Genomic DNA, 19,583 nt, shown 5'->3' with positions numbered 1-19,583 from the left:
CGCCTTGCTCGCTGGGCTCTTCGCCTCCAAGAGTATGACATTCGTGTCATATATCGCTCAGGCCTCAAGCATACTGACGCGGACGCTCTTTCGCGCTCACCGCTGCCCCCCTCTTCGTTGTCTGATGAGATCTGCGCCTACGATTTGTATTCGCTTGCCACTATCGACTTGGCCACGGAACAGCGGCGCGACCCGTGGATATCTACACTTCTGGACTTTCTTTCAAGTCACACTCCAGGTCGTTTGTCTAGGGCGCTTGCCCGCCAAGCTCACCATTTTTCAATTCGTGACGGGCTGCTCTATCGCCGCAATTATCTTCACGACGGAAGGAAGTGGCTTTTAGTCATCCCCCGTCATCTCCGCGCCGAAATTTGTGCTGCTTTCCATACTGATCCCCAGTGCGCCCACGGCGGAGTGTTGAAAACCTACACGCGCTTGCGTCTACGCTTCTTCTGGCGTGGAATGTACCGCTTTGTCCGCCATTTTGTCCGCTCTTGCCAGTCTTGCCAACGCCGAAAAACTCCTCTCAAGTCTCCTGCTTCATTGCAGCCGTTGCCCTGTCCTGCCCGTCCGTTTGATCGTTTCGGCATAGATCTATACGGTCCCCTTCCTACAACTTCAGCTGGCAACCGCTGGATTATCGTGGCAGTGGATCATCTGACCCGCTACACTGAGACATCATCACTGCCCTCTGCTTCCGCACGCGACGTGGCTGCCTTTATTCTGAAAAACCTGGTTCTTCGACATGGTGCCCCTCGCGAACTGCTCAGTTACCGCGGACGCGTTTTCTTATCAGACGCTCTTGAGGCTCTCCTGAAAGAATGCCGCATCATACACCGCACCGCTACCTCGTACCACCCTCAGATGAATGAACTAACAGAACGTTTCAACCGCACTCTCGGTGACATGCTGGCTATGTACGTGCACACCGACCATTCCAATTGGGACCAAGTTCTACCGTTTGTTACTTACGCATATAACACCGCGGCACAGACCACTACTGGATTCTCTCCATTCTTTCTCCTTTACGGGCGCGAGCCACCCTGTACCATGGACACACTTTTTCCCTACCGCCCTGACGTTTCGAATCTTCCCCGCTATCCGATGCCGTCACATACGCAGAAGAATGCCGTCAGCTCGCCCGCTCTCTCACAACAGAAAATCAATGGCAACAAAAATACCTCCGTGATACCGGCGAAGCTTCGTCATATCTCCCAAACTCTCTGGTGTGGCTCTGGGTGCCCTCCACAATCCCTGGCCTTTCAAAGAAATTTCTTGCTCGCTACCACGGGCCATATAGTGTCCTCCAGCAAACATCTGCAGTCAACTACGTAGTTGAGCCCGTCACGCCCTCTGCGGACTTGCGTCGCCGTGGTCGTGAAACAGTTCACGTGAACCGATTGAAGCCATTCTATGACCCCGCTGTGCTTTCCGCGCCATAAGTCGCCAGGATGGCTCCTTTTTTTTTTTACCCGGGGGGAAAATGTACTGTGATAGTCAGCACTTCAGCCATCGACATGCACCAGTGCGTTGTGCGACGAAAACAAAGAAGAAGTACGCTGGGCTCGCCGTTGCAAGGTCCTTTCCTCACAGCTCTCCATCTGAGCGTCAATAAACGCCCTATTACAATATCTATTAGCAATAGCCTTTTCTACACAATATGATTATTTGAGGATGATTACGTTATGTTCAGGGCAATAAATGAACCGACAGAAACAGTCTCTTTAGAGTCAGACCTTCATAAAATAGCTGAGTAGTGCGAACGTTGGAAGCTGCGAATTAACGCTGCGAAGACAAAATCTATGAGATTTACCATTAGTTCAAATGCAATAGCCTAAAAATAGTGAATGAACAGCTTAACGCTTGAAGCGGTCTGCATACATCAATACTTTAGGGCTTCACATATCAAGCAACCTAACATGGCAATATCGCATTGACACAGTCATTGTCAAAGCATTTTGGCCACTCAGTTTCATTAAACGCAATTTACATCAGTGTAGCGCATCTACAAGACTTCTGGCATACAAAACTCTAGTTCGTTCCAAAATAGAATGTGCCTTGCTAATCTTGAATTCTCATCAGATGTATTGAATCAATAAATTAGAAAGAGTGGAAAATAGAGCTGCCTGGTTCACCAGTAGAAATTTTTTGCGCAAGCACCTACTGTTACTTAAATTTAAAAAATCTATCAACCTATGTCTTTTAAAAAAATGGAGACCGTTTCCTGTTTTGTTATGTTTCTTTTGATATTATCACGCACCATCCTCGATCTCTGCTACTCATATAAAACCTGCTCATTGAATTTTTCCACGCTTTGACCAGGAGTTCAAAGTCCAGCGCGAGGCCCATATTTGCTCGTACTCTCTTCCTTCGTCATGCATCACTCCTTGTTCCTATTCATGAATGGAAAACTTCCGGAACAAATTGCTAAGAATAACAGCCACGGTGGATTTGCTCGCAACCTGAAGTCTTTTTTGAAATTTGAACATTGTCCCATTGCTTGTTTCCGTATGTGTATTCGTCATTGTTTTGTTCATATATTGTATTATTACAACCCCCCCCCCCCCCTTCCCCACACACCCTTCTATGCAATGTCCTTTGAGGCCTTTAGGAAATGTGAAAAAAAGAAAATGGGTTGTACTGTTGCTGTCATCAGTTGCTTTTTAAGAGCATAATCACTTCGCCATGTGGCGGCATGCGGTGGCTTGCGTTGAACATGACGTATAGGTAATAGCAAAATGACTCTGCTTTTTCATATTTCTAACAGCCTCATCAAAAAAAAATAAATGTGGAGCAAAAAAATTATGCACATATCGTGCAAATCCTGCGACCACTTCTGGTCTTAGTTTTCTTCCATGAAAGTACCCGCCAAGAGAATTTACAGATATACTGTCTTTTCCACATTCATATAGCACCGGCCTCAAATCTCACCTTAATTCATCGTTACAAGCAGAGCGTCAAAAGTGAAAATAGAAAACTTACAAATTAACCAGAAGAGCAGTGTGCTTGGTTAACCTGTACAGGGGAATATGAATATGAGGGTAGAAATAGAGGAGAGGAAAAATGGGGTGCTTAGTCACCATTAATCCCTTAATAATTAGGCATTAGGTAGCGAAATAGGCCTTCGTAGGCCTTCGTGGCCATCGAGTGCTGTGGTCATAGTCCGATGATATTCCTTTCCGTCAGTAGCTGCAGATCGAGGAGGCCAACGAAATAATTAGAAGAATATATTTCGTTGGTGAATGGGGAACTCACGTACTAGATGGAACCACAATTCTGCCCTTACTTCTACACGTGTCACAAGCATGGCTGTCGCTCATCCTTCCTGTTGCTCATCCTGTCGCTCAACGGGGGAAGCCTTAAAGCGGTAAAGAAGAAATTGGGCATAGGCAAAAACCAGATGTATGCGATAAGGGACAAGGCGGGCAACGTCATCACTAATATGGAAAAGATAGTCAAAGTAGCCGAGGAGTTCTATACAGATCTCTACAGTAGCCAAAGTAGTCAGGACCGTAATGAGATTGGCGGTAGGGAAAAACAGTCAGACGTTCTACCAGTGACGAAGGACGAGGTGAAGAAAGCACTAAAAACTATGAAAAGGGGGAAATCAGCTGGAGAGGATCAGATAACTATAGATTTGCTGAAGGACGGGGGGGATATCGTGCTAGAAAAACTGGCCACCCTGTATACGCAGTGCCTGGTGTCATCGCCGGTACCGGAACCATGGAAGAATGCAAACATTATCCTCATTCACAAGAAAGGGGACTCTAAGGGCCTTAAAAATTACAGACCAATCAGCTTACTGTCTGTTACGTATAAGGTATTTACTAAGGTAATCACTAATAGAATCAGGACAACCTTAGACTGCAATCAAGCAAAGGATCAAGCAGGGTTTCGGAAACGGTACTCTACTATCGATCACATCCATAACATCAATCAGGTGATAGAAAAATGCGGGAGGTGTATTGCTTTCTAAAAGTAAAATAGAGGCTTAGACGCCCCAACAGTGTTACTTGGCATCGTCGCAGTCCGGTAGGCGGAAGGAAATGGCGTAGTCGAGCATTATACTTACTTTAGTGGTGCTCCAAAAACTCACGCGTGCTTTCCGGAACAAACGTAAGGTCATTTATCACAGCTGCTTGTTGGGCCAGTGGGTTTAACATTATTTTAAAACAGCGCTAGAGCACCGACAGATAGAAAGAGACACACTGCGCTAAACTGTCAACTGAGCTTTTATTCATGAAGCATATCTTTTTATACATAGTGGCTGATAAAAAGTCGACAACCAGTTCCATCACATGTCTTAATACGTCATCCTCTCTCTTCCAAAAAAAGCCATTTCCTTCTCTTGAAGTATTAGGGAAGTGCGGCCTATGCATGTTTCTTTACCATCTACTATGGTTATACCGCCTCAATAATTTATATTCCTATTTGGTCTTGGTTTCAGCCTGCTTCCGTCCTTTGGAAGCACGGATCGCACTTGCAGTCTTGACAAAGGTAAACAAGATTTCCGTCCTTTTCCGCTCTAAACTGTTGTTTTGTGCGCATCACACAAACAGTTTAGCGCAATGTGTGTTTTTCTCTTTTATACTTGTCCGTGTTTTAGTCATTTATCAGCCTGCGCAGCCTACCTGCCACGACAACTCTTGATGTGCGAATAATCACATGAAGGTTATCAGCTGGGTGATGTTTTGTGATACCGCTGTTTTATGGCATGCATTGGAAAGTAGTATCAAGGTATTTGGCTATTCTGTCATGGAAAACACAGCGGAATTTCTGAAACGAGCTTTTCATGCGAGATGTGACGTATACACGGGCCTTCAAAGGTTGCTATAGAACAAGTAAAAACTGGCTATTTCTGTAGGTGTTCTTGGCTGATGAGTTCCATTATAGCTCAAAGAGCAGCTAGAGTTTCAACGCACTTCTAGAAGTTTTGTAGGTTGTCTACACCATGATAACGATCCGCCGCGGTGGTGCAGTGGACTGAAATTGGAGTAAAAAATGTCAAAATGATTTCTGCGTAGTATATATTAATTCACTGTAAGAGTGCAAGGAATAATCGTGGACGTTTAGTTGAGATTTACTCAGACGGCGCAACTTCATCACGGAACACTTATATGTTCACATCTGCGTTCCTTAACAGTCCCTTCTACTTTTCTAAACAATTGATATATACTACTCAGAAATTACTTTTCCAATTTTGTTACGAGAATTTCAGCTTCCCCCACTCTGACTATGTTAGTGTGGAGTGGAACATCGGTGCGCTGTTAATTAACGATAGTTTCTTTTACGTTCACGCCACGAGGCAATAAGAACAGATTGTAGATGAACGAGCATGTTTTTGCCACTACGGCGGCTAAAAGATCCTGCAGGTTTTCCCACGCAGACTGCCACAATCTTCTAGACTCTTCCTGCCCTTCTCTGCATGCGTCTACTCTGGCATGAAGCTCCAATAATAATAAAACAGTGGAGGACGAAGTGCTAGTGCTCATTAATGCTGCCATTACTTAGCGAAACGCAGTGCAAGATCGGCGACGTCTGCATCATTGTTTCTTTCTTGGGCACGATTATACCGACCCCTTTTCATGCGTGCCCAATCTCATAAATGTCACTGCCCTAAAGAAAAGCAATGACTTTTTATGAGTGCATACGTGCACTAAGATCACTTCCCATTATCTGACGCTTTCGCTTCGAGCGTTTCTCTTATGAACGAGGGAGGTGGTTGCATTTTTTTTGTGCTTTTTGAACAGAGCTTTATTTTATTGCGTAGCTCCACATTATCGTTCCGCATTTATAATGTGGCAGTACCTTGCGTTTCCATGCTTTACGCTAGCGAATAGTGCGCCAATAATTTCCTTCACAAAAGCAAGATACTAAGCATCTTTCTGACTAATATGTTATTTATGCGGACGGATCGGGAGAGGGTAAAAAGGCACAATGCACTGAAGAGAGAGCTTTTTCTTAGGTAAACATGTAGTCAAAAACGGGAAAACTTAGCTCAACGATGATAGCATAAAGCATTACTGACGAGAGCGAACGCACTCGGGCACGCTCAGACACGCACGCGCATACATACATACATACATACATACATACATACATACATACATACATACATACATACATACATACATACATACATACATACATATATACATACGCATATACATACATACATATATACATACGCATATACATACATACATACATACATACATACATACATACATACATACATACATACATACATACATACATACACATATACATACATACACACATACATACATACATACACATATACATACACACATACATACACACATATACATACACACATATACATACACACATATACATACACACATACGCATATACATACAAACATACATACATACATACATACATACATACATACATACATACATACATACATACATACATACATACATACACATATACATACATACATACATACATACATACACATATACATACACACATACATACACACATATACATACACACATATACATACACACATATACATACACACATACGCATATACATACAAATATACATACATACATACATACATACATACATACATACATACATACATACATACATACACATATACATACATACATACATACATACATACATACATACATACATACATACATACATACATACATACATACATACATACATACATACATACATACATACATAATTCACTTTTTTAATCAGTTCTAGCATACACTAACGCGTGTACACAGAGAACGAGGTCCCCGAGTCAGCGACTGTGTTGAGACCTCCTGAAAAATGACAGATCAAAATGAATGTACAAAGCAGCATTGCGTCATCGTAAGATATATTAAACGTGGAGTCTACGTACACAATATAAAGATGTAAAAATAACATCACTTTGCAAAACAAAATCAACTGGGCAGATAAGTCGAACATCATATGAAACAGTAATAAAAAATCAGTACAAAAGTGCATGACAACATAGATTTTACATGTGAAAGCAAGAAAACATAATATGCAGAGCTGATAACAGACAGTAGTTCTTAATTCAGTTTTCTGTAGCTAAAAGGGAACTACCATCTTCGCAGGCAAATCGTTTTTTTTTTTTGTTTAGTGATGTGATGGATGGTAGCGCATTCCAGACCATGATAACAGAGAAATGAAAATAATCTTTGCTATAACTGGCCCGTATTCTAGGAAGCAGCAAATTTTTGTGTCTTGCAAATCGTATTTTTGTTTCCTTGATCAGAAATTTGTGGGATAAGTGATACTGGATCCTTGCCGTTTAGTAACATATAGAAGAAAATGCATAGGCTATATTCAACAGGTTGAGCGACTGTGAGGATTCGAGGTCTTAAGCTCATTAGTGCATATAAAATTTGGTCTCATCCTTTCTCCACTACATGTACACTATACCTAACACAATATCTCGAAGTATTTCGGGAATAAAGATTTCGCAAGTGCAGAATAGTGAACTTTTTTCCTTACCACAGACGCTTTTGAGAACGCGTGCGTGTGCAATCAGTTAAAAGGATAAATTAGGATTTATCCACTAGGGTAAGAGTGCGCGTGTGTGTCCTCGTGTCTTAGTCGGTGTGTTCTGCTATGCTGCGCTGTTATTATTACATAGCAAAATGAGAAGGGTTCAACGCTGCTGAACCGAAAATGGAGCGAAAGTAGCTCTGGGTCACCGAGCGTTCTTCTTTTTTTTCTTAAATGAGGACACGAACAAAGCACGCAGCGACGAGCGGTTAGACCTGGCACAGTGTTGCTTTCGCAATAATAGGATTTGTCAGCGTACTGTTCCCTGCGTTTCGATGGAGGCGAAACGAAAACGCGTCCGTGTGCTGTGCGATGTTGTGTTGTTGTTGTGGCTGTAGGAAGAAGGAAACAAAATGCACGGGCCTGCTACTGGCTCTGTAGCTGAGCCACCTCCGCTGCCTCGTGCAGACAGAAGAGAAAGAAGAAAGAAAAGAAAGAAGGAAAGACGCGCGCCACAACAACAGCCGTTGTTTGGAAACCGCAAACCCCTTAGAAGGTATCTCATTCTTTTTTTTCATTGAACATATGTGGGAGTAGGGGGTGCAAAAGGTGCCAGTAACGTTGACAGATTTTCAGTTTTTACCCTACGCTGTTCGATTTGCCAATCGCAGTCATTGGTACAGATGCAGCTTCTTTCGCTCAGAAAAAACGACAGAGAAATAGGCAAGAAAGAGAGGACATGCCGCTACTTCTATCTTCCTTGCCCGATTCTTGTCGTCCTTTTTTTTTTTGCGCGAAAACAACTCTCAGTCATGAACAACTTGCAGTGTTATTACAGCTTGCCGGGAACAAATAGTTTGCAGAATCTCCACAACATATTTTCTTCCGAAACGTAAAGCTAATAAACATCTTGCGTTACATTCCTTGCTATAGTGCATCTGCCGGTGAATGCAGGCATTTGTACAAATAATAACGCATGAAATAAACTAATCTGCCCAAACATGCAGGCACGAAGTTCTATTGGGGGATGCCTCGTGCAAATAGGATATTCCTGGCCCGATAAAAGCATTGAATAACAGAGATTGTTTTCGAAGCCACAGGAGGAGCTTGAATCTGTTCAGCAAATACCAAACACAAATAAAGCTACACATTTGGGACGGCAGAATCGGCAGTCAAGGCCAACAGGCCACCTGAAAAACGCAAGGTAAGCGGTGTATTTTCTTTGCCCCCTTTTTTATATTTTTGCAGGGAGTTCTCTTGAAGCCTGTATCGGGGAGGCTTGGAAGATATTTGGATGCAAATATTGGCAGGCATTCCATTCGGGATTCAATTTCCGACCGGAATGCTTCTTCAGGTCTTCAGGTGTCTCTTTATTGTGGACCCCAAGACGTTGTTCTTTTGCGAACTCTTCAAAGTTTCTATATTTGTATATATATTATATGGAAAGAAGTACATGTTTACCAATCGCTCTTGAAATGTTTGACCTTCGTTGCTTTGCGTGCAGAGTTGAAATACCACGAGATGCGTCAATAAAATAACTTAGTTGTTTTAGTAACAGCATGCACCGTGTGCAAACATAAATGCCACAAATATCGGATAATCTATATTAGATGACAGCAAAAATAGCCGTAGAAGGTTTTGCCTTAACTTGTGCCCGGAATATGATGAGTGGCGCTCTGTAATAATACTGCCGCGTCCGGAATAACTGGGAAGAGGCTAAGGTATCTTGATAAAACAAAATATGAAAGAACCAAAAGCATTTTGTCTTCTTAAGAAAGCTGTTACACATGTATATAGTAGAGAGGAGGTGCATATTGTTACAGGACTATATATTTGAGAATACGGGAATATATATTTGAGATTCAGATTGCGGAGTAGCGCGGAAGACTCAGCAGAGACACAAAGTGAAACACATACCGACTAGGAGGTACGCGCATAAAGGAAGAAAAACCAGAATCAGACATATGCGCTCAGCTTTTCTTTAATAAAGATGTGTGTGTTTTTTTTTATGCATCAGTATGAACGAATCCGGTACACTTATCTTTATGCAATAATATTTTGTAAGGAGCAAGAAATTTTGCATTAATAGTCGCGCTTTCAATTCCAAGCATGTGGTGCTGGAATTTTAAATACATTTCATGCTTTTTAATATATTGTAAAGAAGGTAGAGCTTTCTTGCAAAACTGTTTATTGTAGAGGTCTTCAAAGTCGATGTTTTTATAGCACGTACAATAGCGTCAGGAACTTTAAAGGTTCAAAAATCTTGCTGCGATTCAAACTCCTTCTTCCAGTTTATGGAATAAATTTTCCTATCGTCTTTGCTTCTGCTTCCATAAACCCCCCAGCAGAAATGGGAGGTACATAACCTTCGAATGAAAAGTAAATGGCAAGTAGGAGGCCCGGTAATTTATATATCAACGTCAGTGCTATGCATCGCCGTTTTTAATGACGTGCACCGATCCTAGAAATACCAAAATTATTAGGGCTTGAATGCATTTGCTAGGTCCTCATGACAACAGAGGAAAAAAGTTAAAGAACAAACCAATCCGTCTGGCAACTTTTTCTGGAAGGTACATAAACTCAGTGCCGGTCCTAGGAATTATCATCATAGACATATGTGCAATATGTTTTTCCATTGATAACAACGCTAAGGTTCTTTCGCCCTTGAACAGTGAAGGATTTGTTTTGTCGTCTCTTAGGTACAGGGTCGTCCACGTCTAACTATAGCATGATCGCTGCTTTCAAAGCGTCATTCCGTCAGAGCACCAACTTCGGGTGTCTCTGTCCTTATATTGCTTTGCTTGCATATGCGCATGCGTCGCACGCAATGCGAACATATGTTATAGGTGGAAGTGAATGACCCTGTAAGTACCGCTTTTTATTAACTTGAGTATTTATTCATAAAACAAGCAGGACATCGGCCTCGATTCTTTCAGAATAATTATTCATATTTCGTAGGAAGCTGAAGTTTCTACTTCGAATCCATTAGTCCGGTAGTGTACACCTTTACGGCGGGCATCATGGATATCAATTCTCTCAAGAAATCTTGGGTAAACCTCATCAGCCGTCCACTTCCGGAAAGGAGGAGATGCTGAAAAAATTACATCAAGCTTTTAGCATAGACTGGAATAGAGCATGAGGCACTCCAAATTAATGGCGCCTAGCTATGAGAGATATAATTTATGTATGGGCAGAGTTTACGCAATAACGTTGACAAATTTTAATCTGTGGCCTATGGTAAAAGCTGCAATGAAAAAAAAAAAAAAATGGGAGACGGATCACAGCCACAAAATGGCAATTTTTTCTACCTGAGCTCGGATTCGGTCCCTGTTGTCAGGTGAACCAAACTTATAATCATATCTATCACTGAGCTACATTAAAAAAAAAAAAAAGAGAACTGCACTGATTGTAGCTTACGCGGCAGATATAATTCCTGCAGATGCTTTCAGCAGAATCAATCGAATATTTTGAGCAAACTTGTACTCCAACTTGGCTATATTGATTACGCATAGGGCAGATTTGTGGAAACAGACATAATTTATTGCACATTATAAAAGAATTCTGTCATTCGAGCGTACACTTTATGCCACCTTTCCAGTCTCACCTTTGAGTCACGTGCATAAAGTAAAATGATGTTAAACGCTCTCCTGCAGCTTGGGAAGAGTGATTAATATCGAGAAGGCTGTTGGCGATTGTCATTTGTCAAAGCTGGATATCATTAAAGTGAACAACAGACAAAGTTTTAGTCCCTAAACTTTCATTTTTGTTCGTGTTACATGTTTTACCGTAGTCGTTTGATGCAAGCTTCAAGAGCGCTATATGGATGGCGTCATGTAGGAGAAAAATAGTTATCTACGTCTGAATTTTAGGTAAAAATACGCATAAAAGCAGCCTTTCTTTGCAATTCTTTTTGACTGGGCTAGGGAAGTGTGGTTATTTTAAATTATTATTCTGATCATAAGGTGGTAAAAATTATGATAGCATATTTTGAGTAGATTAAGAAAAGTCGATACATCCTGTAACTAAATAAAATTTTGCTTTTGGTCCGTTCGGTTCCGTTCGGTGGAATAATGCCATGAGTTTTGGCAAGAAACTTCTGCATGCGAGGCTCTGGTTGTAACTAGTTTTTCATCTATGTCCTTTCAAGGGAGTTGCTCATTGCATTGATGTACCGTCCTTTTAAGTAATTATTGTGAGATCTTAGACCACCGAATGTTACATTGCAGAAACGTAAACTAGTTGTTCACTGATGGCTTTCTGAACTCCATGCCTCGCGGATGTAAAAATTTAATCAACGCAAAAAAAAGCTTGTTTAGAAAACGTACAGATATGCAATACGTTGCAAAGAAAAGCGATATTGTAAGTTGACATGTGAATTTTCAGTAAGTACGCAAAATGCTGCTGGTAAGTTTACGGTGTGCGGAAAGCAGTTCTCCAATTATTCTGCTCTGGAAACAAAGTGTATCCTTTTATACTGACAAATATTCACTGCTATGAAGTTAGCACTTGCTAAGTATTTTCTCCTTGCGCTGAGGGGCTATGTTTAACGGGATAAAGCAATGAATTTGCGGAAAAAAAATTCTTGCCTTCCTTTCCTTACTAGTGTATTGTTCGTACCGGTGCCAGGTCACGATGAGGAGCAAAAGCTTGCGTTTTAATGTGCTCTGAACTCGCACTACGTAGCTAAGCCTGTCACAAGAGCCTAGCGGGCTGCTACATTAGGAGAAGCCTAATTGTGTCCCACGGGCAGATTGTCGTATTGAATGATTATTGTGGTGCAACGATACGATGTGTGAAATATTGAATTTATCATTAACCTCCTGTTGGAAAGTTTGCCTGACCAAACTTTCTGATTATATGCCCTTACGTCTTTGTTGCTCACCTCAAGCACGCTCCTTCAACTTCAACAAGAGAATACATGACGCGAAGTAAAGATATGTCTGTTCTGAAACCTGTTCTTCACTGACAGCATTGCATTCTGAAGGAATCTTTGCACAAAGAAAAATATATGTTCTACAACCCTCTGCAGTTAGGTGAGTTGTATGATTCAGCAATCTGCATCAATAAAATCGCAATAGAAAGGATGTTGCAGCTCGGAAAGTGCATCAGAATCAGTAAGAAAGGGCTACTAACTAGCTAACTAGATATAACTCGAAGTTCTCAGAATTGAATTAACTTTAACAAGCGACGGTGGCTGCCTCGTCTCCTCGCTCTCCCTTCCCTGCCCACTTTTCCGCAAAACTTTTCTAGTCGCTCCAGTGCAGCGCCGCTCTCCCACGCACCGCAACATTAGTTGCTGCAGCATGCAGCACCCCTATTACCTTAACATTTGAGTGCACTTTGAGTCGTAGGTTTTTTTTTAGGGAATGTATGCTTAGCAGCCCTTTTCTTAAATACAGTTCATCATGGTTGGTTGTCCTGACATGCGTCTGCAACTTGCCTCTTCTTTGGTACTGGAAAAAAATTGGCTTGGGACCTTCCACCGTCTTTCGGGAACGATTAGGTAACCCCAGTCACGCAAAAGCGTAGAGGTCTCCAATTAGTCGGCACGCGAATGCCACTGTATGAGCTAATTGGACCCGAAGTTTCATCACACGTACCTTTTGCATCGAAAATCTGAACCACTCGACTTTGACTACTGAGTTCCACCTGTCAGAGATGAATGCCGACAGCAGACCAACTTGCTGGGATCTTTGACCTTAATTCACAACCCTTTTGAGCGCTGCGCACAAGTTGGAAAGGGTATTATGGTACTTGAGCTGTTCCTTAATTTACCTAAAGAAATGAGTCCTTTAAAGCCAGAGTGGTGTGAAGAACGGAACCTGAGGCATACGTTCGAAGTTCCGTATGCCACAAACAGCGCAATGTAAACAGGAGCGCCCACGCATTGCATTGGCGGTTTCGCATTAAGATTTTGCTTGTAGTTCGATTCTGCCTTCACCTCACCGACACGCCATCGTGCACGTTTTTTTTTTTTTTTGCTTTTAATCGCTGTACTCGCACAAGCAATCTAGTTGATGCGTCCCCTATCAAGCTAGCAAGATCGCGATATGCAGGTAACGATAACTTATTTATCTTATGTAGCCACTGTATTATTTCTATGCTAAAATTTTGCCCTATGTGCCCACATTTCAGGGAGATCTCATTGCAAAAAGTAGGGCGCTAGGTTGGGACCAAAACGAATTTCATTTTGTTTTGTATTCTTAAAACGTGATTCGAAAAGTGATGCGTAAGGAATTTACCAAGCCGTTTCTTCACCTATGTATTTAATCTGTTGAGTGTTGCTCTATATGGAAAATAACAACAGCATGCAAAAATATAAAATACTGGCGCAAACGGTGCAGGAACCTCATCGCTCTACTGAAAATACGAAGGGGCAGAACTCGATTGATGGTCCAGTATAGAAGCTTATTGAGAACTGTACAAATTATTCGCACATCCAAAGAACAGCAAGGACTTCGAGAGAAACAAAGGTTCTTTACGTCAAATTCTGCGCCAAACGCACTTGGTTATTTAATATATCGAGTCTGACTGCTCCTACTCTTTCTAGAAAACATCCAAGCGACTGGGATCCATATTGCAAATGACTTAATTGGCTCACACACTGTCTAGGTTGTCTACTCCCTTACAAAAATGAGTTTTGAAACTCTATTGTTGGACTATTGACCGCCTTTTGAATTTATTGAATTTCGATAGACATTCAACCCCAGCTGAGTGCAATCTTTACAGGGCCCACAGAATTTTCATTGTGTTCTACGCAATAGACTTTTTGTGCTATTTTTTCTATGTGCTTTTTGTTGTCAGTTTTCAACGTTCACGAACAATTAGCGTGTACTGTTCAAGCTGACCCATGTTTTTAAGTAGTTTTAGGCACAAATGATAAGAACATGATGTGACAATTTCGTTATGAATTTTTGGTCTCACTTGTAATCAACTATTGGCCACATTCTGCAAAGGGAAATATAAGAGCAGCATGCAGTTTCGTGCTCGTTCATGTTATATAAAAGTACATATTAACGGTGCACACTTAGCTCAAGCTTCGCAACACAGTGAAAATATGCCCTAAAAACTTCATGATGGCAAAGCCTCCACTAATAATGCAAATACATCGTTGAATGTCAGTCAGAATCCGTAATGAATCAGCTTCTGTATGTCGCAGAAGGTAACTTTAGTGGTAGGACATATTTTATATTTATCATAAAACAAGTTCAGTGAGTCATCATACTAACAAACAGGATCCTAGATTGAACCTACCATGTAGGGCAGGACAGAGCTTTTTTAAACCAGTTGCAAAGTTCACTATATATATGCTTCAGGGTCTGACATTCTGCCCAAGCCTAGGTATTTTTGCCCGTAGCTTTTGCCGCAAAATGAGGTGCAGTCTGTATTGGAATCCTGTATGTCTTTGGAGAATTTAACTGTTATTTTTTTCTTTTCCTTCCTTTCTTAAAGTGGACACCATGCTAAAATGAAGTCACTTTAAACATTGAGGGGTTCTAATAATGACGGATTGATCCCACGCATACTATAGAGTTAACACGCATAGCAAAAACATTCGCGTATGAAATAAAAAGAAAAAAAAATAGGATTACACGCGTCTTCTATCCGCGACTCGTCTTTTCAAAGAAGCATTCGGCCACTGCCTTGCTACTGTCCACACCCATCTTTCCCCCGTGCCGCGAACGGCGCCAGCATGTCCGGAGGGTCGAGAGTTACTTCCTGTCGGCTGGGGGGAAAAAGGGGGAGGGGGGGAGGGGTTGCTCCCTCTGGGTCTCTGCTCTCTGCCTTCTCCGTGGTTTGTCTTCACGGAGATGACCTTGGCTGCAGCATAGCTCGCGCAGCGGGGGCGGCGGCTCCCCCTTTTCACCGAAGCTGTTCTTCTGCGCGCCGTTTTCTTTGCACGCAGACGCGGGTACGCTGAGTGCGGCGATGTGCCAGTTCAGTTGGCGTTTTCCCGCCACCGTGGTCGCATCTTGCACTGTGAGCGAAGCACCGTATGTAGGTTTTTCGCTGGTGATTATCACGAAGATCGTTTTGTTCAAATTTGAGCGCGAACGTACGCATTTAAGTCTTCGGAGGAATCCGCTCTTGGGTGGCAGCTTCTGCGCAAGGAGGACGTGTTTAAGAAGTTCAACAGTCGCAGGCGTTTTGGATTCTGGGCGAAAAGCCGGCACGGGCGGAGGGAGCGTCTGCACTTTGGTGAGAGTTTTACTTTTTCCTATTCGTGTTTGTGCCAGTCTTGTACAGTGTGTGCTACAAGGGGAAGCGAGCATGTAAATATTTCTAGCAGGCAAGCCAGCCTCGTCGGAAAAAAGGAGGGAGAGAGAGAGAACCAGGCTTGTCTCTAACGCGGACGCTGGGGCCGATGGAACGCCAGTTGGGATGGCGACATTTTCTTTCTTTTACAAGGTGACCGTTCTTGACGGATTGTTCGGCACAGTGCTGTACTCTTTCGATACGCTACTCGCGCTGAGACGGACACATTATCGAGATCATAATATGCCTCTGTCACACATTGTGGATTATTGAATCTGTGCAGCTCCACCATTTTTGCAGTGTTTGTTTTTGTTTCCACTCATTTTGGTGCCTATAGTTGGTAATTCTGCTTCAAGTTTTCTGGGTAGTAATGCTTGTGACTTGCACTTTGCTATTTATATTCACAATAGGATCTTTGACGGCAGCATATATTGTTTATCAGGGAGAAATGAACGATGTGGTAGTGCTGCCGAGCTGTGGAAGCGGCGGTCGATGCCGTCTAAGCAGTGAAAGACAGTGACAACTCATTTTAGACAAGAAATTTCTTGAGCTATGACGTGGAGCAGCGCACAAATGCCTTTCCTCTATTTTTAAGTTAGTATATACCGCAACTTAATTATGATTTATATTGTTTATTTCAGCATCACATGCGAGGAGTTCCCGGACGTATCAGCGTTTTACGCAAAGAATAGCCTGGCGTCATACCTTGCATATGAATTGAAATAAAGCAAATAAACAGCCCAGCTCATGTTATGGGTTCACCAAAGATGCATATTTTTTCTTTCTCATCAACGCGCATTTTTTATTCTGTGTTCCCTTTCCGCTGCGGATTAACAGAAAATGCTGCGTGATCAACGGTTAGCCAGGAGCAGGCACGAGGTGGTTTACATTAATGCAAAAGTAGAACAGCACATATCCTTGCTGCGGTCAGTCAACACATTCTATGTTCTGCTCGATCAATCAACAATTTAGTCAGTTTAGTGTAGGTTAATGAGTGAGTAAGTATAATGGGGCTTAAAAGATCAAGATCTGTTTTGTTCTTTTATGCCTCACTATGCTTATCATTAACCAGCACTGATCAGACAGGATTGTTGATTGGTCGGGCAGAACATAGAATGTGGTGACTTATCGCAGCTAGGAGATGTACTGTACTACTTTTGCATTAATGAAAATCACCCCGTGTCTGCTCCTGGCAAACCGATGGTCGTGTACTATTTTCTGTTGTTCAGGAGTGGAAAGGTAGCAGAAAATCAAAAAGCGTCACTTGCAGAGTTTCTGAAGCATTTGAGCCTGAAATCAACAAAATTTCAGTTGCGCGAATTCCAAAAGCGCTCTTAAGAAACACATGGGCCACTATTTCATAAGCGCTCAACAAGAGGTCAACACTGCATCATCCAAGATGTTGCCGATTATCAACAGACTTTCAACAGCGTGTATTGACACAACGCTTTCGAATTTCTATAGAAACCCTACATGCATTTTTGTAAGGGCTAAAATAGGGCAGGATTATATGGTATAGTGTCTTCGGAAAAGAGAAAACAAAAAACGAAGGTAGATTTCGTGTGGATCGCAGACTTAGAATGCGAGTCGGGTGGGTGGTAAGTAGGTGGTTATTACTGGAGGATAAAAGTGAGGGAGGTGATAGGGTGGTGGATGGATTAGCAGTCGTTTGGCTTAAGGGTTGGGTGAGTTACGTACTATCGAGCGTGCAGGCCTACCCTCTCCAAAGCAGCACAAAGACTCGCGCTGGTTTTTATCGAGCTGTCAGACAAGTAGCGCCTTCGAACTAAAATAACTGGTTCCATTTTGAGACCCTGGAAACTACTAATAACCAGTAATATTGAATTTGCTGCGTGGGAATAAAGTGTGACCTTTGGAGCTGACAAATATTCGTTGTTTCTATACAATAAATCTCAAACTTTCTTTCCATCGAGCTCATGAGTAGATTTAGCAAGGTAAATGCATTTACTCGTAGCCTTAAAAAGCGGACTATATATTCTCCTGTGTACTACTGTATATTTGGCAATATTCTCAGCTTTCGCTCAATAGAGAAATATTCATTTTGTGTAACATTTTATCGCCACTTCATGCAAAGTTAAGACGGCGACAAGAACGCAGCAAGATCTATTTTTTACTGCAACCAGCAGACAACTACAAGCTCTCGAAAGAATATTTCGACGCATTGATTTGCTAGGCGCAAATCTACGACGTGCGAAAACAAAGCTAGTTTAATCAACAACATTGCCCTAATACGTTACCCTCCGTTTTAGGTGCGCTCCGTAAAATTCGCGGCAGTTTAATATTCGATTGACCTACCATCTTTTCATAATCAAAAACGCAGGTATGAATTACCGAAGTTAAAATAGGCCTCTTCTGAAATTTTATATTCAGGATCACACTGCATGCATGCTCAACTATTTGTAAAAGCAGAATTTGATTCTATAAACCACATGAAGAAAGCGTCAATAAACGTCTAGTCTCAGTACCTGAGAAAACTGTATCGGAGCGGGTCCGAGACGGCTATTTTCTGGTTAAGCGTCTTCGAGAGTTCTTACATCTGATCAAACATTACCAAACGTTACTATATGCCAGATGCTCTGTAGGCCCTCTCGCAAAGCTTTTCGACTCACTCGAACATTTCGCATCTCTTCCATACACCTCATCATCATTTGCTGTAACGTGAGGCGGCCTCATTTTCTTCCCACTCATGAGGTGTGTGAATAGCAGGGACGTCTTTAGCCAAGGAGTCTTCAGGGGTCCTTTCGATGAATACAGTTCATTATAGCTTGGCGTACTCGCAAGCGTATGAACCCGACATCTTTGCAAGCGGGAACAAATCGGCTCGGGAGCATCGAACCTGGTTCGGGACTGATTAGGTCGCCGGTGACATTCACGTTGAACTCTAATTAGGGTGCATAGGGATGAAAGAGCTTGAGCTAACGGGACGCAGCATCTTACCACTGGTACGTGTTTTTTTTTTTTTTGTTATCGAAGGATTGAGACACTCGTTGACTTTGACTACATAGCTTACCTGGTCAAAGGCAAACTGGATTGCGGCATTAAACTGGGTCAGGTGTTTTCTGTTTGATTTGAATCTTCTCTCGTGAACGTTCTTTAGAACTCAATGAAAAGGGTCCTATCGCAGCTGAGTCATTCCTCAATACAGCGCAAGAAATTAATCTTTTCAAGAGGAGGAGGAGGAGAAAAGGAGGGTGGAAGGCAGGGATGCTAACCAGAACGAATGAATTCCGGTTGGCTACCCTGAACTGGGGAATGGGAATGGGTGATTAAAGGGGGAGGGTAGAAAAGGAGAGGACGTGAGAAAGTCACAGTATGTCAATCATGCCAGTCGCTCTTAAAACGCGAAGAAGTGCCTTGTAGGCTTTGAGCGCAGATGCTTTTTGTGGCCATAGTCCCAAGATCTTCCCTTCCGTTAAGGGGTGAGCGTCCAGACGATCCAATGCAGTACGCAGCGCATGTCGTTCAGTTGCTAAAATAGGCCAATCACAAAGGAGGTGCTCCATCGTTTCATCAACGCCACATCGTTGACAAGCAGGGCTGTCAGCCATCCCGATCAGGAAGGCGTATTTGTTTGCGAAAGCAACGCCTAGCCATAGGTGGTACAGTAACGTTGTTTCACGACGTGTTGTGTGGTGGGGAATACGCAGGCGCAGTCCGGGGTCCAATGCCTTGAGGCGACGTTAGAGAACTCTCCGGTGTTCCACGCTGAATGTGTCAGCTCCACAGCCAAACGGCGAAGCCCGCTCGCTGCGTCGGCTTACTAAACAGTCTTACTAAACAGTGGACCTGAA

The 19,583-nt window shown here is 42.5% G+C and overlaps 1 protein-coding gene across 1 annotated transcript in view; it reads left to right on the top strand.

Annotated features, from left to right (window-relative positions):
• LOC146179124 (uncharacterized) overlaps positions 1–19,583 on the top strand; it is a 149,260-nt gene that overhangs the window by 57,697 nt on the left and 71,980 nt on the right. The window contains exon 3 of the mRNA XM_084580117.1: positions 4,448–4,497. Coding sequence (XP_084436243.1) covers positions 4,448–4,497 — 50 coding nt within the window. The remainder of the gene's footprint in view (positions 1–4,447; positions 4,498–19,583) is intronic.

This window comes from Amblyomma maculatum, chromosome 9, assembly GCF_055883805.1.
Source record: "Amblyomma maculatum isolate TAMU_Amacu chromosome 9, ASM5588380v1, whole genome shotgun sequence".
Lineage (NCBI taxonomy): Eukaryota > Metazoa > Arthropoda > Arachnida > Ixodida > Ixodidae > Amblyomma > Amblyomma maculatum.
Note: the sequence above shows the minus strand (reverse complement) of the source record. Positions and strands in the feature narration are given on the sequence as shown.